This window comes from Bubalus bubalis, chromosome X (genome assembly GCF_019923935.1).
Source record: "Bubalus bubalis isolate 160015118507 breed Murrah chromosome X, NDDB_SH_1, whole genome shotgun sequence".
NCBI classification, from domain to species: Eukaryota; Metazoa; Chordata; class Mammalia; order Artiodactyla; family Bovidae; genus Bubalus; species Bubalus bubalis.
The window spans coordinates 108,097,073-108,119,485 of record NC_059181.1 but is presented as its reverse complement, the minus strand read 5'-3'; the positions used below and the strand labels follow the sequence as shown (position 1 = coordinate 108,119,485).

At 47.9% G+C, this 22,413-nt stretch overlaps 1 protein-coding gene across 1 annotated transcript; it reads right to left on the bottom strand.

Annotated features, from left to right (window-relative positions):
- Positions 1-2,094: 2,094 nt before the first annotated feature.
- GABRE (gamma-aminobutyric acid type A receptor subunit epsilon) lies at positions 2,095-20,546 on the bottom strand. Its single transcript, XM_006059663.4, has 9 exons — positions 20,400-20,546; positions 16,051-16,271; positions 15,543-15,610; positions 10,674-10,894; positions 10,061-10,143; positions 8,562-8,699; positions 4,589-4,741; positions 4,272-4,471; positions 2,095-3,980 (listed from the first exon to the last, which is right to left on the bottom strand). Exons 1-9 carry the CDS (start codon positions 20,450-20,452, stop codon positions 3,633-3,635), a joined length of 1,485 nt encoding a protein of 494 aa, XP_006059725.1. The 5' UTR covers positions 20,453-20,546; the 3' UTR covers positions 2,095-3,632.
- Positions 20,547-22,413: the final 1,867 nt, after the last annotated feature.

Sequence of the window (22,413 nt, the reverse complement as noted above, 5' to 3'; positions counted from 1 at the left end):
CTCTTGTTTCTCCAACTGCTGAGATTGTTGGAGGCTGACTACTTCAACTGAGTCCTTCTCCAGACACACCCAAGTTCATATCCCTTGAAAGTTCATGCTCACATCCAGTAACTGATAAATGCAAGAGTATAAATGCCTAGCCTCCTTGCCCTGATTTGTGACAATTTGGAAAATCCACCCCAACTCTAAAACTCCTCACGTATATAGCTGAAGACCTAATGGTGGCTGCAATGACCCTAAGAGCACTCCCCAATCAACCCCTTACATGCTAATCTCAGTCTCAGAGATTGCTTCCCAGAGAAACTCACCACTGACAGTGTGTTTTGTTATACTTTTCTTTTTTTTTTGCTTTTCCATTAGTTACTATTTCTTAGTATGAACAAATTTTTCAGCACTTTCCTTTACAGTTTCTGGTGTTTTATGTCATGCTTATAAAGGCCTTTCCCATCCCAAGAAAACATATTCACCCATATTATCTTAGGACTTTCTTAAAAACTTTTAAAATGTTTGATACATCCATGATGTTGATGTAAAGAAAGAGACAGAGACCCAGTTTTATTTACTTTTAAATGAGTAGCTAGTTCTCCTGACACTAATTAATTTTTAAATCCCTCTTCCCCTCAAACTCTTCTAAGATATAATGTGCTTTTATCCTTTTTCTAGTTTCTAGGTTTCCATGCTTAACTCATTTATCTTCCATTGTGCTCAGTAATTGAAATGCTTAAATCATGGATTTTTCTCCGAATGTGGTGCTGGCTGCATCTCATGTGTTTTTAAACATATGGAGTTTTTTCTTCATTAATTTGATTTTTTGATATTATGCACCCAATTATGGTTTTAATTTATTCATTTTAAAAGAACTGTTTACATGAGCGCCTTAAAATTTACTAATGGTAGGAATTTTGTTTTTAGCTTTACTGTAGTGTGTTGAAGAAATCAGGTTTGCACTATCTGTTTCAAAATGCATATAAATATGAGTGCTCACAAATTTGCATGTCCTCATTGCTCAGGAACCAGGCTTTCTCTCCCCCATCTCTGCATCTAATATAACTAAAAGTGAGCAATTATTTTCCTTGTTACTTGTTATTATTAATTGTAATGTGTCATGGGTTAGGACATCAGAAAATATACAGTAAAGGCATGTAGATTTCTTACAGGGAAATCATTTCAAGAACTTTATGGCAAAACTGTTGGCTGTTCAGATACCATTTTGTCTCCTGCTTTGTTCTTATTATCGTTTCTGACTTTCCTTAGAGCTGGATGTGTCAAAGGATGCCAGGGCCAACACTTCCCAATACCTTTTTAGAAAGTTCATTTGAAGGGTAATCAACCAAGATCTCTAGGCTTGTTGTAAGCCAAGACAGGGAATTGACTTTGTCCCACTTCACTATTGACTGGTTGTGTGAGAATTGCCTCAGCATCCCCATCTTTAAATAGGGAGTGTTCTGAGTCTGATGATCTTTAGAAAGCTAACTAGATGAAGCTAGAATGATGGGCAAAGCAAAAGAAACACGGAGGGGAGAAGAGGTATAGGAGTAAGTAAGGGAATCAGTAAAGGGGGGGGGCGCCCACTTGGTCAGTATCTTCCCTTAAGTTCTCCACTGAGAGAAAAGTACATGGCAAGTGCGTGGTAGGTCTAGGAGTCATGGATGGGGGACTATAACAAAGATTTGAGTCACTGAGTTAAGATTTAAAACCTCAGCAGAAGACTTCCCTGGTGGTCCAGTGGTTAAAAATCCACCTGCCAATTCAGGGGACGCAAGTTTGATCCCTGGCCCAGGAAGATTCCACATGCCACGGGGCAACTAAGCCTGTGCACCACAACTACTGAGCCCATACTCTAGGGCCAGTGAGCTGTAACAACTGAAACCCACTCCCTAGAGCCCGTGCTCCACAGCTCCACAGCAAGAGAAGCTACCTCATTGAGAAGCCTTCACACCCCAACAAGAAAGTAGCCCCTGCTCTCCACAACTAGAGAAAGCCCATGCACAACAACAAAGACCCAGTGACGCCAAAAATAAGTAAAATTAAAAAAAATAAAACCTCAGCAGAGAACAAACTTGAACACCCAAGAAACCAGCCATGACAATTTTATGCTTTGCTGATATATTTATTGATATATTCCCCCTTTACTGTTGATGGTGACAAAAAGCAGATGGAGCCCTACCCTACCCACCCCCCCCACAATAAAATACAGACACAGATTTCATTCAGCATATACAAGCATTGGGGCGTGTCCAAATTCACCTCACTGGGTTACTAGAGCCAGGAGAGATTAGATCTTTGGGGCAGTCTGAGCACCTGAGGCCCAGGAATTGAGCAGGCCAATGCTGAAAAGAGGCTGCCACTCTGGGCCCTGCCACTGGGGTGTCAGCAGAGGCTATAGAATCAAATCATGGTGGAAAGAGCTGCCTAGCCCTGTCACGTGACAGTGGGCTCCTGGGTAGTTTCCAGTGAGATCCACAGTCCCATAGAAATCTGTGCCTCAGGGTTCTCATCTGCAAAATGGGGATAAGAATCCTGCCCTGAATACATCACTGGGCTATGAGGCTCAAAATAGAAATAATTTGTCAAAAGTGCTTTTGCAAAAGGTAAAGTGCTGTACAAATTTAAGGGAATTCAATTGATTGATTGTGATTGTCAGAGTGCCCCAGAAATAGGAGTGGACCAGCTCACAGGTCCACGGGCCAAGGAAGTGGCAGAACTCCTATGCTGTGCCTCAGCTGGGCACCAATCAATGCGGGTAATGTCTGCTGCAGAGACAGAATTCCCTTAGTTTCTTGGCCCCAGGAAGTCACCATGGCCTAGCACCTGGGTTGGGGCTGGGAAAGTCACTGGGGAAGTCACAGAAAAGTCACAGGGGTCAAGGGGGAGGACGAAAGGGGCATACAAAGCAGGGGGGTCATTACTATTATCACATACGAAAATAGACACCCACTGGATGCAAGGCATTGAACTGGTGGTGCAGATGAGTAATGAAGGCCCGCAGGGAGGGGAGAGGGAGGTATCACAGCAGCAGAGGGAGGGGTACTGTCCTCACTTGCTGGCTCCCCTCCTCCTAAAGGAATCACGCCAGTGCCCATCTATCTGCAGGGGAAGGGAGGGCAGGGAGACAAGAGTCAAGAATATAATTATGGGACCTAGGATGGAGATCCCCTCCCCCTGTTACACTGCTGCCCAACATCGTTAGGAGGTGCCAGGATCAGGCAAGCAGCTGGTGTATGCACTTTGAGGCTGAGGCCAGAGCTGGGCCCAGAGCACCACAAAGGCAGTGCTGGGTTTCTGGGAAAAGGCAGTGGGTGTTAGCCCTTTGGGGAGATGGCTAATCCGCTCACACATGGACACCATCTTAGGGAGCTGGTTGCTGAGTCTATGTTTCAAAGCCTGAGTATCATACATGCCCCAGGAAGAACAGAGATGGGGCCGTTCTACTTGAGATGGACCGCTAAGGAGATTTGGTGAATGGGCCAGGTGGGGCGCGACTGGCAAGGAGCGATGCCCTGCCAGCTGCTGGCTGGGGAAGGGGAAGAAAAGACATTCTCTGGTTGCTGCTTTCCTCCAACTCCCTTAGCAAAGGCTGTGGGACCTCCTGGGGAACTGGGGAGGCTGCCCCACAGGGTACCAGCTGGCACCTACAGGTTAAGACAAACAAGCCAATAGATCACATTGAAGAAGAAGAAGGTGACTGGGAAAATCACTCGCGAGTAGTTATCCAAGCGGTAGACATGGATGAAGAGGCGGCCCTGCTGCCAGCTGCTGGCGTCACAAGTGGGGACCATGCAGCAGTACTTATCGCACCACCTGCTGCAGCCAGCAGAGCGCTGGAGGCGGCTTGGCCTGGCGGCCTGCCGGGCTGGGCAGGATGGGCCTTCATCTTCCTCACTCTCCCCCAACTCCTCCTCCTCAGAGTCCTCAATGTCGCACACAAAAGCTTCTGGATGCTCAACGACAGGGATGCGGACACGGATCGTGGCACGAGGCTGAAAGGAATGAGCAAAGAAGTCAGAACGAGTCAAGGGAAGATGAACAAAGCCTAGGTGCTGTCTCAAGGATTCCTGAGGATTCAGTGCTTGGCACCCTGTTTCTTTTCCCGCACCCCCCACTCCAGAATTTCCACCATCACACCAGAAAATTTACCCAATGCCCCCCAGAGCCCCAGGTTACCCCTCATTACTTGGTGGGCTGGCCACCCACGTGTCATAAGTGCCAGTGCCCTACTTGCATGCCTCCATCCTCCAAAGCCTTGCCACCACTCCCATACCAGCTCATACATGGCGAAGTATGGGAGAACCACGAGGTGCCGTCCGGTTGTAGGTCAGGAAGTTGAGCACAGCAAACTCCATCAGAGCACAGAAGCAGAAGACGAAGCAGATGGCGATGTAGAAATCCAAGGCTGTGATATAGGACACACGTGGGAAATTCTTCCGCGAGAAGGTGCCCAAAGTGGTCATGGTGAGTACAGAGGTGATCCCTGTGAAAGGAGATGAGTGGAGGTGGACGGCACCACTAGCTTATATATTACACTTTGGAAAGGCCCCCAGAGAAGGCAATTCTGTGCCCCAAGGAGATGCCTACCTCACCCACTTACCTAGAGAAGTCCTGGCTGGAGCAGACTCTTTCTTGATCCAAAAGGAAATCCAGGAGACCATTGTGGTCACAGAAGAAGGAACATAGTTATGAAAGGCCACAAAGCCAAACCGCCTGCTCACGTTGAAGTAAAGTGTCATGACTATGAAATCACCTGGAAGATATTTAAAAAATACTTCCTCACTACAGCACTGCCACGAGGGTGTCCCACATGCAGGAAGACATGCATACTAAGGGCCCAATAGGGGCTCATGGGATGCCCACCACGGTCCTTGGACAGAGGCACATTAAGGCAATGCCACACACAGAGACATAGAGGAAGCCCAAGAGGAGACTCACTGCCAGGCCCATGGTCAGTTAAGAGTCAAGCCAGGGCTAGAACCTTCATCAATTCTCTCTCAGTTCACGGTCACACACCCCATATCCATCATTTTAGGATAGGGAGCAGAATAGTCAAGTGAAAGCAATAAAATCAGTTAGCCCTCTAGATATCAGAACCATATGGCTAATGTCCAGGTGGCTGACTGAGGCCTCCATGTCCACATCTTACTCTAAGCTAACCCTATCTACTCAGCTTCCTTGAGATAGTGTGTGGATATTTATACCAATATTCAAACCCTGGACTCCTGTTCTTAGTCTATTACCCTAGCCCAAAATGAGTGTTGTTTTTTTTTTTTTAATTTTATTTTATTTTTAAACTTTTCATAATTGTATTAGTTTTGCCAAATATCAAAATGAATCTGCCACAGGTATACATGTGTTCCCCATGTTTCAAGAAAATAGAAGAATTAGCTGAAAGTGAAAATTTCAGTCAGTCCTCTAGATGTCAGGTCTGCAGAACATACATCCACAAGGCTGACTGAGGTTTTCGCATTCATTGGGTATCGTGTCCTTGATGTTGGCTCTCAGCCTAGGCAGTGATGGCTTGTGCAGGACCTGAGGACAGCCTCTATCTCCACTTGGCATCTTCTGTTGGACCCTTCATGCTGCCTTATACTCTGACATGCCCAAACACTCTGCATGCTTATCATGACCCCTGGGGATTCTGGAGGCCTTTCCGAGGCCAGAATATATCTTTTTACTCTCAACATCAATGTTGGGTTTACAATAGTTCAAAATCTGGCTCGTCAGTGAAACTAAGCTCCAACTCTCCACCTCAGTGATGCTGTAGAATTCGCTGGCCTTATTAGGTGGGTTTTTAAACCCCTTCAGGGCAGGTCTCATCTGAGCCCCATTGCTACATTCTTGCCCATCCCAGCCCAGCACAGCCTAGAACCCAGCAGATGCATAGCAACTCTTGGTGCCGCCCAGCAACAGTTCTGTACAGCAGACCAGAACACTAACCTGTCCATGTGTCCTCCTATTTTAGAAAATAGATCACCTGCCCAGCAAGTCTGGGTATGTTGAGACTGAATGGGAAGACCAGCCTTTCCTACTCACCTTGGCAGCACTGACACTCAAGGGGCAAGACTTCTCAGAATCTTCTGGAAAAGGCCAGGGAGTTGCCTGGGGCCAGTTGAATACCTGTGTCCAGAATAGTAGCTTTGCGGATAGAAGTCCTCCTCCGGGGCTGCTGCAGGGACCACTCATCCTTGCCTACTAGCCAGAATGTTATTTATTGAGATCCTAGCTCTTTCTCCTGGGGTCTCGACTGCAATTAAAATGGCCCTACTCAGCTATAGCCACTCTGCACAAAACTTTGCTGAGTTGATATATTCTTGTTGCAATAAGATTGATTATCCTATTGGCTTTTTCTATTTTTATTTTGTCTATTTTACCAAAGAAGAACCTTCTCTACTTTTCAACAGATGGGAACTTATCCTTTAAGGCCAAGTGAAGGTACTAACACACACTTTCTTATTTCTGAGGAATAGAGGAGCATGGATAAGGGAAAAAAGATATCTGGGGCTGAGGAGCCAGAGGGGGAGAAAAGGTAAAGATGCTTTCTGCTCTTATCTGCCTCAGCCAGAGCACAGTTGGTCACTGCACTGTCAGAGGAACACAATGAAAAAGACCGTGTCCAGGGGACTGAGACTAGAAGGATGAGTGGAGCCAAAGCTTTGAAGAACAAAGGGGAGGGAAAAGAACTACAGCTGTATAGTCTATAAAAGAATATGCTCCAGGGTTGGAACTATAATACTGGCTCTTTGATCTTGACCCTGTGGAAGACTGACTAGACTTACTGGAAGCTCAGTAGTTCTAGGGAAAAAGAGCTAAGTCTAACGGGTGGAAGTTCCAGAGATTTCAATTTCAGATGAACACAGAGGTTTTTCTGATGAACAGAGTTGTCTAGTGAAGGAAGAAACTCCCTTGCAAGAAAGCAAAATCCTAATCATGGGTGAATTCTTATCAAAGGCTCAACAGCCAGCAGTGAAAGATGCCTCACTCACTGGGGGTAAGGTTCCTGAAGCAGAGGTTCTCTGGTTGAAGGCCCAAGGTGGCCAGGGTACCAAGCTAGCACTGCATTCTGAACCCTTAGGGGCTTAGGACCTAAGTCTACTCCAGACAGAGAGAACTGCCCAGGGACTGACTGAAAGATAACTATGTTTATCTGAAAGTCCCAAAGATAATTATGATACTGAAGAAACTATGATTCAAGATCACCTCATCTCTTGCAGAAGATAAAGGAGGCCTTCTCCTTTCTCTCAAGAACTCTCCTCTCTTCCAAGGAGGGCAGGGTGCTTACCTATTGTCATTGGTGATGATGCTGCCACTGGGGCTTTGTAGTCACTAGGGTACCATTTTGAAACAATGTACAACCATCTACTAAACGGAACCACTAGTGACTTGAAAGCCCATGGGCCTTGTCTCCTGCCGCTTTTGATGATGGGTCCCCACCTGTCTGGGGAAACCAAGGTGCAGAAAGGTAAGAGGCATGCCAATGGTCAGCCGGCAGAAGAGCAAGGGTCCCAAGTCAAAGGGAGTAAAATTGCTTACCCAGAGCCCCCAAGAAAAAGGAAAGCACTTGTAAAGCAGCCTTCTACCCCTGCCTGGTACTGTGCAAGCAAAGCTCTAGCCAGATGAGCATGGGCTATTCCTCACCCAGGGACCAACTCAACAAGTAAAGCAAAAGCAGATTTTCTGCCTAGCCACATGGAAGCCAAGCAAGACACCTTCCATGGCAAATGGCTGGCTGGGTGACTGGTTCCATCCGCAGGCTGGAAACGGTGAGGGCAGAGCCGCCACTGCCCTGACTGGTCAGTGTGTGTGAAAAGGCTGCTCCCAGAGCAGCCCCAGGGAGGCCCCTTGGCTCCTCCTCATTCAGATCACCTAGGAACACAAGCAAAGACACTCACACCTAATTGGGAGCTAAAGTATAATAGACCCAGGACCCTCCCCTTTAGTCCTTGTGAGGGACAAGGTCAGAAAACCAATGATCACCATCCAAGTTGAATCCACCACGAAGCCTTTGACAGGAATCTGTGCATGTCAGGGCTGCTCCTTTAAAATAAATGTTGATACGGCAGGTATTGTAGCTGCTGAAACCTCTTCCAGATTATCCCAGCCCTCACATAGCTGATGACAGAACTCCAGCCTCCAACCTCCCATCAGGACAGACTGCATCCCACTCAACTGGAACCACTTGGATTGTTCTGAGTATGGAGAACTCACATGACCTCCATTTCCCCAAGTGTCCAAGTAGGTCAGTTGTAACAAAGCTCTGGAAACCAAAAGGTCTGCATGACAAGGCTAGTTGCAAATTCTGACAGCAACAAAACTTTATCTACTCACCTACCCTCTCCGGGGCTTGGCAAAGCACTTACTTCTTTGCAGATGAGACTGAGATATAGTTACAAAGTCTCAGTTTCCTCTGCAAACAGTTGTAAGTGCTTAGCATTTATAAGACAGGAGCCATGGTCTACAATATTGTCATGGAATGAGTACATAGCATTTGGACGAATGGATGGCTACCTTCAGCCATCCTTACCACCCTCCTGGGCCTCTGGCTAGCCCTGGCTCAAAGGTGCACTTACCAGCCAGGGTTGTGACAGTTTCAGTCGTGTTGCTCACTCCCGTAAAGTCAAACTGGAAGAGCTTCCAGGAATTACTCTCATTGATTTTAAGCATGAAGTTTTCCCACTTGTAGATTAGGTCATTCTCAGGATAGGAAACTGTAAGGCAACGTGGCAAGACGAGTCATGTGAGACTGGGAAGCTGAGCTGAGGCCTCCAACGTCATGGTGTCTGAGCAATGCCCTGGAGTCCTGACTCTGGCTGCACCAGCTGTGGGGCCTTACCTCTCTTACCTCATTGTTGAAGTCCATCCAGTAAGTGCATTTACTAAGCATTCCTCAGTACCATGCCCTGTGCTAGACACACAGAGGTGAGCAAGGCAGGAGCCCTGCCTTCAAGCATTCACATTTTATTGAATAAGACAGTGAGTACACATCTGTAATTGTTGGAATTCCTCTGAGAAACCTCTGCCCGTGGGACAGTGGGGAAACAAAGGAGGGAAAGATCAGTTGGGGACACACCCAGAAAAGACTATTCTATAGAGTGGGTGACATGCTCAGTAAGTCTTAAAAGTCCAGTATAAATATTCTCTGTACGGATGAGGCTGAAAGGGTGAGGAGTGTGTTCTATGCACAGAAAGGTGAAAATGCCTGATGTATTATGGAAACATTAAAAGTTCAGGATGGCCAGCTCACAGAAGATGGATGAGGTATGTAGCAGTGGATAGCAGAGGCCAGTTCATGAAGGGCCTTGAGTGCTACTTTAAGCAATTTGGAATTGATTCGAGAGTTCAGGAAGAATTTGAAACTAAGGAGTAACCTAGTCTAGATAGGTCACTCTAGCTCTTATATGAGGATGGCCTGTTGACAGGGAGATCAGTTATGGGAGCCCAGTGCAGTAACTCAGGCACAGTAAAATGAACAAAGGCAGGAGCCAAAGCTGTGGCAGAGAGAATGCAGAGAAATAAAATCAATAGAGATTCTGGAGGGAACATCAACAGGATGTGTTGATTGGATAGATGTAGGAGGTAAAGAAGAAAGAAGCATCAAAGTTCTTGGCTTGGAAAACTGAGTGGTTGATGGTGTCTTTCAATGGGACAGATGGGAACACAAAAGCAATGCATTTGTTTTGAGGGTAGAGTTTGGGAGGAGACCGTGTATTTAATGTTAGACACGGTCAGCTTCAAAGTGAAGATGTTTCAAAGTCCAAGTGGAAGATGACAAAGATCTAAACCAAGGCAGTAGTGACAGTGAAGATGGAGAGCAGACATACTTGAGATGCACTTTAGAGGTGACTGATTTGAAATGGGGTGGAAAGGAGGAGGAAGCCAACACGAAGCCCAGGTTAAGCAACACAGCATTGTCAGCAGGAAAGATGAGGATGGACTGGGAGGCCCTGGGCAGCCTTGGTACCATCTTAAGGGAAAAACAAAGGCAGAAAAATGTAAGGGGCAAGGATGAGAAAAAGAAGGGGTCCAGTGTGATGACTCTGGGGTCCCAGAAACCTAAGAATGTACTCACAGCTAGAGAAAGACAGAGGGCAAGAGTGAGAGTCCATTGGAAATTTGAGCATGTGGAGTGAGCATCCAGCCTCAATGGTCATCCTGGAAGGGAGAAAGGAGCCTCATTAGGCTGGCCCTGAATACTTAGGTATCCACCCAGCTTGGGCCTGGGGACCACTGCCAATGAGTGGCAATGGTGGGATTTGAGATAAAGAGCTCAAAGGAGAGACAAAAAGAGTGGAAGAACAGCTTGGATGTATCTGGCTACTCTGGCCTCCATCACCAGAGAAATGTATGGACCAGCTTAGATGGGCTTGTGTTTCTTGCCCATCCCAGCTTCAAGGACCTGCCAATACTCTCCCACTCTTTACCACCTCCCCGGCCCCATATCACCCAGATATCAGTCCAAGCTATGCCACAAACTCAGGCTGTGGCCTTAAGCAATATCTTCTTATTCTGAGGCTTTAGTATGTATGTCTATACACCAAGGGATTGAGCTCATGGTTTGGGAAAGCTGGAGGGGCCCTTAGAAGTATCATTCAGGATGAAACCTCAGTCCATGTTTCTTTGGCAAAAATTCTCAGAAGGGGAAGAAGAGTCACAGGAGGCAAGACTCTAGAAGCTTGACATACCTGATGGTGTACAACACCTTGCCATCCTTGTGGATGCGGACCATCTGGTTGGGCATGGTGATTGAGTGCTCATAGGTCCTCTTAGAATTCCTAAAAAAGGTGTCTGGGACCCACAGCAGGCTCACCAAGTTGCCACTCAGAACAAAGCTCTCAAAGCTGCCATTGAAACGAAGGCGTTCGTCATACCAACTCTGGCAGAAGGTGATGTCAATGGTGTATTCCTGGTGGCAAGGATAGAAAAGCACACATTTGGGGCTGTGCAGACAAAGAACCGGAGAAAGCAATGGCACCCCACTCCAGTACTCTTGCCTGGAAAATCCCATGGACGGAGGAGCCTGGTAGGCTGCAGTCCATGGGGTCACTAAGAGTCGGACATGACTGAGCGACTTCACTTTCACTTTTCACTTTCATGCATTGGAGAAGGAAATGGCAACCCACTCCAGTGTTCTTGCCTGGAGAATCCCAGGGACGGGGGAGCCTGGTGGGCTGCCGTCTATGGGGTCGCGCAGAGTCGGACACAACTGAAGCGACTTAGCAGCAGCAGCAGCAGCAGCAGATAAAGAACATTCCCGTGCCATCTTGTGATGGACCTATCTAGCAGACAGGAGCCCACTTAGGTTTGCACAGAGGAAAACAGCATGGGTTTGGCTGAAGGACATTCTCTATTTCCATGTATTCCAGAAAGAAAAAAAAAATCCCAAATGAATAGCAATCTGGGAAGACATATTTAACCCAGAAACAGACAGACAATGGTGGCTTAATTGTAAAGGCTGGGCTCATCACGTCGATACTCCCTTGTAGGACTATGATGCTACTCCAGTCAGGCTAACACCATCTGGGCTCCCACATTTCCATAGCAAATCAAAGATGTCAGGTCAAAATCATTCTAAACATTTACAAACATATGCACCTTTGATTGCATACAATGAAGTTGCCCCTTTCACCTTTTATTTGGGGAGCACAGATGTTAATTAACCCATAAGTATTTGGTCTCTAGATATGGTCTATCACATAAATTGTTAAATATCAAAAAGAAGGTTTAAGAGGAAGAAGTAGGAGAAGCTAGAGATCTGCACCACTGGTATTGAAAGGAGAAAAACAAAACAAAACAAAACAGACTCTAACAGAACTGCAAGTAGCTTGAACAGCAAGTATCAGAACAAGGCCAAGGTACAACCTTTAAGGCTAGTTCAATCTCCTTTACTTTAGAGGTCAGAGAGAAAGGAGTCTGTTCGAAATCAAACAAATAGTTAATGGGAACATACTGGCTCTGATGCTCAGAGCATCATTGCCATGGCCCTGCCCTGGGACCACCTCCACCTGCCTTACCCTCCAGGGCTTACTCCACTTGTTCCAAGAATCCCTTTGGGGGTCAAGGTCCAGTTTTCCTCTGCAGGACCCCTAAGCCTTTCCTGTGAGTTTTCCTGCGTCAAATAATGAACACCACCAACCAGAAACCCACAACGAGGAGGCCTGTAGAGCCCTCGAGTTTGGGGAGCAGTGGTCAAGACCATCTCTGCTTGCCTTTGCTGCTCAGGACACAAGGTGGTGAGAGCCACTGCCCAATTACAGAGAGCCAGCCCCCCAAGACTGAGAATGTTCCCTGGAGGAGTACGGAGAATCACACAGCAAAAAGCCTGACTACCATTCACATGCAGAGCCCCCAGCCCTGCCCTGCCAAGCCACACCAGCCCTCACGAGTGGCCTTCAGGGTGGCTCTGCTCTCTTGCATGGCTGGCAGCTCCAAACCGGCCTACAGAACTGCTGAGTAACCAGAGGAAGCCTCCCCACTATGGTGCACACTTGCTTCTGTGCTACACTCTCGGGTTTCAAATAAGCATTTCATTTCCATTTAACCGGATTCCAACTGTAAGTTCAGGACACACCAACTGATAACTAACGGTTCAATTTTCCCCAGTCTGACAAGGGGACTTGTTTTCTCTCCCTGAGGACAAATCCTGTGCTCTCCACAAGCTCTGATTTATGACTGAAGTGTATTGGAACTCCTCCTCACCAAGCACCACACTCTACAGTATCACCAGAGAAAAACAGGCATGTACAAGGACTGGGACCTTCCACAGCTTTAAAGAACTATGGGGAACTATGCAGATGGCCAGACTTCTCTGGGAAATTTAATACCACATGAGTGTTCGGAATCTTCTAAAGGCACTTGGCCCAGGCTAAAGCAACATGTTACCAGCCAAAGAAAATCAAGTTATTGGCTCCTCTTTGGACCAGTTCTGTGCTACATGCCAGGTTCGGTGAGGGCTGGGTCATTAAACTGTATCCCTCAGGCTTGTCATTCCCTGGTGGCTCAGAGGTTAAAGCGTCTGCCTGGAATGAGGGAGACCCAGGTTCGATCCCTGGGTTGGGAAGATCCCCTGGAGAAGGAAACGGCAACCCACTCCAGCACTCTTGCCTGGAGAATCCCATGGAGGGAGGAGCCTGGTGTGCTACAGTCCATGGGGTCCCAAAGAGTAGGACACGACTGAGCGACTTCACTTTCACTTTTCACTCAGGCTTGTCAAGAAGCAGTCCTCCCTGTGAAATCAATGCCAACAAGAGTACGCACACAGCAAAGGCTCTTGCAGATGTTAGAAACATATTTCCCCAAATTACATCTTACACACATAACAAGGAGGTGGTAGCCACAGATTTTCTACTACTCTTCAGGCCACTTTTGCCATGCTCCCACCAATTATCTGAAAGGTGCCTTTCTTATTAAGAGTAAATGGTGGCTATGATGGTGGGACCAGAGGACATCAACCTCTGGCTCAAAACCCAGTATTTCTTGGTTTATCAACAATTTTAGTCAAACTAATTGCTAAATTCATACTCATTTTAGTGGTAAGCACATTGATGACAGCAAAGAATAAATGTGACATCAAGGGAAGAGGGAAAAAAAGCTTTAAAATGTCAACAGAAACTCAAAAAGATCTGACTGCTCTCACATTTCTCTTCTTCCTTCTTACTTCCCCCAAGTTTGTGGCTTCAATCTTGAGCACTCTTTCTCATGCTCTTGTTTGCTCTGAGGGAAGCCACCTGCCACACGTGAGCTGCCCTGTGGGGAGGCCCATATGGCAAGGTCTGTGGAAAGCCTCGAGACAGTAGCCAGAGAACTAAGCCCTGCCAACAACTACATGAGAACTTAGAAGTGGACCCTCCCTTAGTCAAGTCTTCAGATGACACCCCAGTCCCACCTGACACCTTAACTGCAGCCTTGGGAGACCCTGAAACAGGGAATCCAGCTAAATCATGCCTGGATTCCTAACCCACAGGAGCTGTGACCTAATGATTATTTGTCATTTTAAGATACTATGCTTTGGGGTTAATTTTTGCATGAGTGAGTGAATAAAGTCGCTCAGTTGTGTCTGACTCTTTGAGACCCCATGGACTACAGCCTACCATGCTCCTCCATCCATGGGATTCTCCAGGCAAGAGTACTGGAGTGGGCCGCCATTTCCTTCTCCAGAGGTTCTTCCCGACCCAGGGATTGAACCCGGGTCTCCCGTATTGCAGGCAGACGCTTTACCTTGTGAGCCACCAAGGAAGTCCTAATTTTTGCATAGCCAATACATAAGTACATTGTGCCCCAAGAATAAGGCAGTCAAACAAAGCATCACAGTGGGGAACCCCATTCTTGCACTCAACCTATGTAAACATCTTGAGCTTCCATGAATGTTTACTTACCTTTGAGTGTGTATCTGCAAGTACTATCTCAGAGCCTAGACGCTTAGCTCACCCAGTCACATGGTGCTTGTTGGGTACCAAGGTGTATGCTAAAACTGTGTCTGCCCTGGGCTAGGCCGAGGCTATGGCAGTGATGGAGTTGGTTACTCCAGTCTTCCTCATTATCAGGCTCCACAGATGAAAGTGACATTTGCAGAACATCTCTTATAATTCATTTGCTCAGCTAACATATACTGGGTCCTTGACACCAAGGAACCCACAGTTGAGAGAGCAAGGCAGACACAGAGTACGTAATTACAATACAATGAGGTAGAGAAGTTCAGGTAAACAACTGTGATATATGCTAGAAAGGTCTGAGAGTCAGAGAAAGGAGTGTGGTGTGAGTAAAAAAGGGAGCAACTAATAGCTGTAGAAGTCAGGGAAGATGCCGTAAAAGAGATGTCATTAGAGTTAAATCTTGAAGGATACGGTGAAAAATTGGAAAAATGCCATCCCAAAGTGGAAATCACTTGAACAAAGGTTCAGAAGCACAAGATAGCCTGGGGACACCATACGCTAGCGTGACTAGGGCACATGATCTCTAAAGGAGTGAAAAAATAAATAAATAAAACTAGAGCCCTGGATTGGCTGCAGACATGGAGATCCTTGGCTGCTAGAGTGTGGGGTTGAATTTCATGCTTTAAGCAGGGCTGGGACTACAAGAGGCATGTCATGCAGGAGGCTGGGTTAGTAGGTTGCCTGGGGCAGGCAGAAACCTTGCATTTTGTGTATATCAAGTAGGAGCTCATGGAGGCTAACTGGGGAGTACAAAAAGGAGATAAGAAACTAGGGAAGAATTAGAGAAGTAGTCCTAGAGCAACAGTTGGTAACAACAAGATTAAGTCCATAAAAATCATTATCAGAAGAAAAGAGCCATTCCACTGTGTTGTTTAAAGTTGCTTTATTATTTTTATTTTGAATGAAATACTGAAAGATACAGTCAGGATTCCGAAGGTCCTCTTCAGGCAGCAAGGGACTTACCACTTTCAGTCTCCTTCTCAAGTCCTTGTGGATTAAAATCCCCCCCCCAAAAGAAAAAAAACCCCTTTTGTTACAGACACAGAAGAACCAAGTACTCAAAAGCCTCATGGGTCAGCTCCCTAGGCTAGAAGATACTATAAATCAAAGCTCAGTACTCACCATGTCCATGATAGAGAGAGGCCCAAGGGTGTTGACAGACAGTTCGACAGTGACCACAGTGGGTCTCTCTGTAAAGTAAGCAGAAGTGGCAGAGGTAAGTGTCAAACAGAAGTGTGGGGCAAGGGAGGGTGTGGTCAGTGGTGAATAAAGGGGGTAAGGATTGGACTACATGGTTTCAAGATCTGATACCATTTCTTTCTTTCTTCTCTCATGAAAAGGCCCAATTTATAGGCTGTTAAGAATTGGACATACCTCAAAGGTCAATCATCTAGTCCCGTCATCTCATTTTATAGTTGGAAAAACTGAGGGTGAGAGAAGAGAAAAGTCTAGACCAAAGTCAATGGCATTGCTGAGACCAGCACTGACATCTCTTACTTGATATGTCAGCAACAGCTGCTCCTGCCCACATGCAGGGCACCACCACCTACACCCCAGGCCCATTCTCCACACTTAGGCCCTTAACCCTCCTACCCTCCGGGCCCTGGGAGATTTATGTCCTGCTACTCACCTCCAATGCCAGGGCGCAGTTTGTAGTCATAGTTATGAAAGATGCCATCCAGGATTTCCGTGGCTGTTGGCATTTTGCCAAGTTTCTTATGGGTACCAACAGCAGTGGGCTTTATTTCCTCAGAGGAGAGTTCCTTTTCAGGAGGCTGGGGCTTAGGGCCATAGACCTTATCATCACTGGCAGAGGATCCCTCCTCTGATTCAACTTGAGGTCCTTCAATGCTAGAACATAAAAACAAACAAGTGAGCCTCTGTCCTCCACTGTGAGGGGGCCCAGTTGGTGCCTCCTGGGACAGAGTGAATAAGTCGGCAACCCACAGCATAGTTGAAGAGTACCTGGTAACAGTAAATCAAGAGCCAGATTATTCTTGTTAATTTCTTCTAAAACTTGTACTCTCCATTGGAACTTCTCATGCTATCCATCTTTAATGGTCATTCTTACAAAAATCAATATCAAAAGCAAGTTTGAGATTTTAAAATAATTTTTCAAGGTAAAAGCAAGAGGACGTGGGTGCATGAGCTCTAGCCAATCAGCTGCCGTTACTAGTCTTGGTCTCCAGTCTGCCTGACCAGTGCCACCCGGGAGCAAATGGGCAGGCACAGGGCCAGGGTTGTGAGGAATGCTCAGGAAAGCCCGAGCACTCTCTCCCAGAGAGGGTCAGAACACTGCATGTCTTTGCTTTAGTGATACTCTACTATACTGGAGCTGGGGGCCAGGGATGGGGGAAGCTCTGAGAACTGAGAGAAAACGAAGACTATCATTTAGGAAATAGATGGTCAACAGGAATCCAGCCTGAGTGCCACAGCCAAAATATTACACAAAGAATTAAACTTACAAATTTTAAAAACTTAAAAAAGCCACCTGCAAATGTATAAAACACAGGAGATACGGTGTTAGAAATCAGAGTCATGCTTCCTTTGCTGGGAGGCAGTGAGGGAGGGGGCACCAGGCAGCTTGAGGTTCTGGTCACATTCCAGTCCCTGATGTGGGTGTTTTGATATCAGTGTGAATCATTTTTGGACAACTCATCAGCCGTGCACTTATGGTTTGAGCAGTTTTCTGCATATATGTTCTAATTTTTTAAAAAAGCATTTTGAAAAATTAAAATGCTAATAAAATCTGGAAATATATGGACCTTATATGAACCCTGATTTTAAAGGGCAAACCATAAAAAACAAACCAAACCAAACACAACACAACACAACAAAACAAAAAATTTTATGATACATTAAGGGAGATTTGAATATTGACTGGTTAGTTTCTTCAGCGTGAAAACATTCTAAACATTTTTAGTGTAATAGTGGTATTTTATTCTGTTTTTGAAGTCCTTACAATTAGAAATACATACTAAAATAATTACATATGAAATGATATGATGTCTGAGATTTGCTTTAAAAGAATTTAAGCTGGAAATAGAGAGTGGGTGGGATACATAGAAAATAAGACTGCCTATGAGCGGATAATTAATGAGGCTGGTGATGGGTACATGGAGATTCACTCTACTGTTCCCTGTACTTTTCTATGTCTTTGAAAAAATTTATAATTAAAAGCTTTTTCAAAAGCCATCATCGAAATTAATCTGTGATGTTGGAAGGCAGGAGAGTGTTTTTCTTTGGGGAAGAGGGTGTACTTGAAGGGGGCAGAGTGGTGAAGCTAGTGGAGGTGGGGGAGGGGACAGGCAACTTTCTGTTTCCTGGTCTAGGTGCTGGTTAAATGGGCATGTTTCCTTTGTGAAAATCCACTCCTGATTTCTACACTCTTATATCTCAGTTACACTTACAAAATTATTTTATAGTTTACAAAATCAATTAGACAACTTGCTCCTTCAAAGAAGGGGTTAACAGGGCAGGAGATGTGGGTATGGCCTCTGTACTGCAGACCAAGGGAAGGCCAACTTGAGCAGCACAATGCATGCTCCTGCAGTATTTCAAACTCTTAGAATTGCTTAAGTGGCGTCCAGATGTGCCAAGTTGATGCCATTTCTCATGTCTGAGGTGGCTAATTCCCACTGTGGGCAAGGGAAGAACTGGGCTTGGGGAAAGCAATTTCCATGTCTAATAGCATATCCAGAGATGCCCTCTTTCCCGGAGGCTCTTTCCTCTGTCCTCTGAATAGATCATGCCAGCCTCCGTAGGGCGGGGGGCAGGGGGATAGAGAACTAGGGGACTGCAAAATGTGTGACTTAACTGGGAGCGTGGCATGATCAGGACTGTTAGCCAGAGCCTGCCATGACCCCTCCCAGAAGTCTGCAGCCAACCAGAAGAACCCCTGAGTTTCGAGAGGCAAACAAACAAACAAGCAAAGGCCCAAAGACCACCACAGCCTCTCTGGCCCAAGACTATGTCTGCCATGAAAATGAGATCAGAGGGTCTTGAGGCTGCTGTCATCTGACAAATTGATTTTCCTAGTAAAAATTTCAAACAAATCAAAAAGCCCCGTCATCCTGGGATCTTGGGGTTAAGAAGTTGCTGACAATGTATACACCTTTCCTCAGCTCGCCATTAAGCCAACTTTCACAGCTAGAAATAATAAAAACATGAAAAACACTCATGCACAGACTAGTGGGGATCTTCCCATGGGACTTTTCAGGCATCACATCCCTCTTGATGCGATGGTCCAAGATGGAGCTGAATTTCTGCAACCCCTCCCCCACAGAGGATGCTCAGGCAGCTGGCTGGGGAAAGGGAAGAGAATATGAGAAGGGCCACTGGACTGCATTTTTTCCCCCATATGAGTCCTCTTTTTCACCTTACAGATGGAGAAACTGAGGCCCAGATGGAGGAAGGAACTATGCCCAGTGTCATACAAGTGGTTTTAAGCTGAGCCTGGACCCGAGCTAGGTGGTTCAAGATGGCCCGTGCCAGCACACCCCACTGCCACCTCCCCAGCTCTTTAATGACGTCACAGGTTACCATATGGACAGTGCCTGAACTGACAGAGTGAGTTACTGCAGTCCTCCCCCCTAGGCTGGAAGGGTAGTTTTCATCACAACAGCCCCTCTTCCTTGTTGGTTTCCTCTCTGCTCTCCTCCCCCCTTCTGCACGACTATATCCCTCTTTTGCCCCAGTCACCATGTCATCTCTCCCAACTAGTCCAGTTCACATCTGGAGGGATGTGGATGACTGGAAATTCCTAGCACACATTCAGAAATATTTACCAAGCCCCCTGATGAGGCCAGCCCCCCCTTCTCGAGGGCACCAATGAGCCAGCAACCAGTTACACAGCCTTTCCCCTGATGAGCTGAAGTATTTTGGGGTGGGGAGAGAAGCCATCTCCCCAATACCTCTCCCCAAAACAAAAAGCAAGACAAGTCTAGTGGTGGAGGCTTCTAGAAAGATCAGGAAGCTTAGGAACTTGTGACAGTTGCAGCTGAATGGGAAACCATCTAAAAAATGTGAAGCAGTCCTCTTTCACTCTCAGAAGCCAGAGATGCAGGGGATAACCTTCCCCTGCAAAGTCCCAGGACCCCAGGAAGGTGTGAGGGAAGCCGGCTGCTCCAGGGAAAACCTGCTGTTGATCTTTGGAAGAGTGGGAGGGGTTGAAATGCAGGATCCAAAACCACAGACCTCGGAGATGACCATTCTTGACCCCTGGCTCCAGTCAGCCAAGACCCAGCAGGGCGTCTGGGGGCATTAGGGAGGAAGAGGGAACCCGGCGGTAGAGGGGGATGGAGTGGACAGCTGGGGTGGGAACTCTTGGACTAAACCAAGGCTCCTGCCTGGGACTGGCACCAAAAGGAGAGGCGGGAAGGGAAGCAAATAAAGTCAGAGTTGTCTGGCACGGTGCCTGGTACTCACTAGGCGCTCAGAAAAGAGAAAAAAAAAATTTTTTTCGAACGAGAGAACACACTAGCCAACACTCAAACATTTTAAGCGCAGTTTCTTCCCCCTGCCCGCATACCTCTCTGGGCGCCACGTTCCCAAAGTCCCCCCAGTCCCCAGAGGCGCGAACCTGCCCAGGCCGGTCACCTTTTCCCAGGGAAGGCTGGGGGGCGGTTGGGGGGGGGGGGTAGGACGCAATCGGTCCCAGGCCGCTGCAGTGGTTTGGAAAGGGGGGTCCCCGGGGGTAAAGGGACGGGGCAAGGGAGCGGCCAGGTGACAGGCGTCCCGTCTTCCTTCCTGGGCGCCCCTTCAGGGGCCCGGGGCTCCCATCCTAGGGGAAGCGGGGCGAAGGCTGGCCGCGTGCGTCGAGCGGATGCAGGACCAGGGTAGATCATGCGAGGGCCTGGGGCAGGCAGGGAGTGGGGCTCGAGGAACACGGGGTGCGGGGGTCTCAGGAGCCGGCCTCACTCCCGAGGAGAGGGAGTGGGGCCTGGGCGGGGACTCCTGGGTCCAGGCCTGGAGACTCACCACGGAAGGATTACCAGCGTGCCCATGAGGATCAGGAGAACTTTGGTCGACATTGCGGCGGGGACCGGCGCGACCACCTGTGCGGAGGTCGCTGCGCGCGGTCTGGCCGCACTGAGCGCGGCGTGGAGGGTTTTGTCGGGCTCCAACTTTCACTCCTCCCACTCGCCCCGCCCCGCGCCCCCGATCCTGGCTCCTCCCCCTAAGCCTCGATGGAAATCTCCGACGACGTGTACGCGGCTGCGGCAGAGGGAGGGGTGGCTCCGGCCAGGCGCGGGGAGGAGGGAGACAAGGAAGAAGCCTGGTCGCCAAGGCCCCCCGCCCCCCACCGCCACCGCTGCGGCGCTGCCAGACAGCCAGGGGCGGGGGACGTGGGGGAGGGAGGAGGAGGCGAGCCGGCGGTGCGCGGGCCCCAGGCGGGGAAACCGGCGGGCCGACGCTGCGACTGGGAGAAAGACTGCAGGCTGGGCCCGGCAGGGGCAAGATGCGGGTGCTGCGACCCCCGCCCCTGCCAGCCCGCTGGTGCGCCATGGGATCGCACTGTGGTTTCCAGCCCCCGTCTTCCCGCGCCCCTCGCCACAACCTGTTGCACCTCATCACTTTCCCAAGTCCCCTGGCCTCTGAGATTTCCCCCCACCCTCACTCCACACCTTCCAGCCCTTCAGAGCGCATTCCTGGGCGTCCAAAGGAACCTGGGTAATTTAGCACCTTCCTTGGCACAGGGGGAAAAAGAAGAGACTTGAGAGTCTCCCCAGGAAACTCTGATCTGAGTTAGTTACTCCGTGGGCCACTAACCCAAGTATTTGGGGTGGAGGCGGACCCACCACCAAAGGACCAGTCCAAGGCATCCACTGGAGGACTTTTTCTGAACCCAAAGGAAACTGATGGCAATTTGGCTCCCAGTTTAGCCCAGGGGCCTGGGTGTGAGAGGGAGCACCTGGGGGGGGGGCGGAGCTTGAAAACCCCCTTTCCCAGATTGACTGCCCCTATCTTTTCAGAGACTTGGCTCCTGGTGACCTCCAGAGGAAGTGAGAAGCCCCTAGAGGTGGGGGGTGGGATCACTAACCCCTTTCACAGGGAACATCTCAAGTCTCTCTCAAGCATCCTTGGACTTTGTCTTTCTCACCTAGAAGCTCATGATTCACTTCAGAGGGGAAGGGATTGCAGAGATCTGCCTGTGGAGCTGATGCCAAACACTAGCAGCATCCTCAGGTGCTGCTGTACAAGGGGTTGTGAGTTCCTTGGACAGGCTTTGCTGTTGTTGGGCTCAGTCGCTAAGTCATGTCTGACACTTTGCAACCCCGTGGACTGTAGCACACCTGGCTCCTCTGTCCATGGAATTTTCCAGGCAAAAATACTGGAGTAGGTTGCTATTTCCTCCTCCAGGGGATAATCCCGACCCAGGGATCAAACCTGCATCTCTTGTGTCTCCTGCATTGGCAGGAGGATTCTTCACAAGTGAGCCACCTGGGAAGTCCTGGCTTCGCTGTCACATGCTAATCTAACACATTTTCTCCATCATCCCACCCCCATCTCATCACTATACTTTGTCATCTTCAAGACAGTGCTCACTACTGATGATGTTCTTGGGCATTTATTTGTGAGATTGTTTATAGAACGTTTTGCCTCTGGAGTAAGCTCAGTGCCAAAAAAGAAAACAAAACAAAACCGTACAAAGAGTCTGTCTGATTTTTCACCATATCCCTGAAACTTAAGATGAGTTTTGGGCACACAGTAGGCACCTGACAAAGATTTGTTACTGGCTTATGTGCAGTTCTGTGTGTCTTAGTGCCACTGATTTCACTGGTATCTTCTCCCTCAGCCTTTGCAAGAGAGAAGAGATTGTAGGATACATTCAGGCATCCTATGTATATCCTTCCCAGCCATGCGGCAGGGCCAGCCTCGTGGGCATGTGGCCTGTGCAGCGCAACACGGCCCTACACACGGGGGTGCCTCACACTTTCATGCTTTGTCACTTTCTTGAAATTCTTAATAATTTTTGAATAAGTGGCCCTGC

Coding starts and splice junctions, on each gene's coding strand:
- GABRE (XM_006059663.4), bottom strand. CDS start 20,452: ATGTCGACCAAAGTTCTCCTGATCCTCATGGGCACGCTGGTAATCCTT. Junction 15,611..16,050: donor ACTGCGCCCTGGCATTGGAG/GTGAGTAGCAGG, acceptor CTTACTTTACAG/AGAGACCCACTGTGGTCACT. Junction 3,981..4,271: donor GTTCTCCCATACTTCGCCAT/GTATGAGCTGGT, acceptor CATTCCTTTCAG/CCTCGTGCCACGATCCGTGT.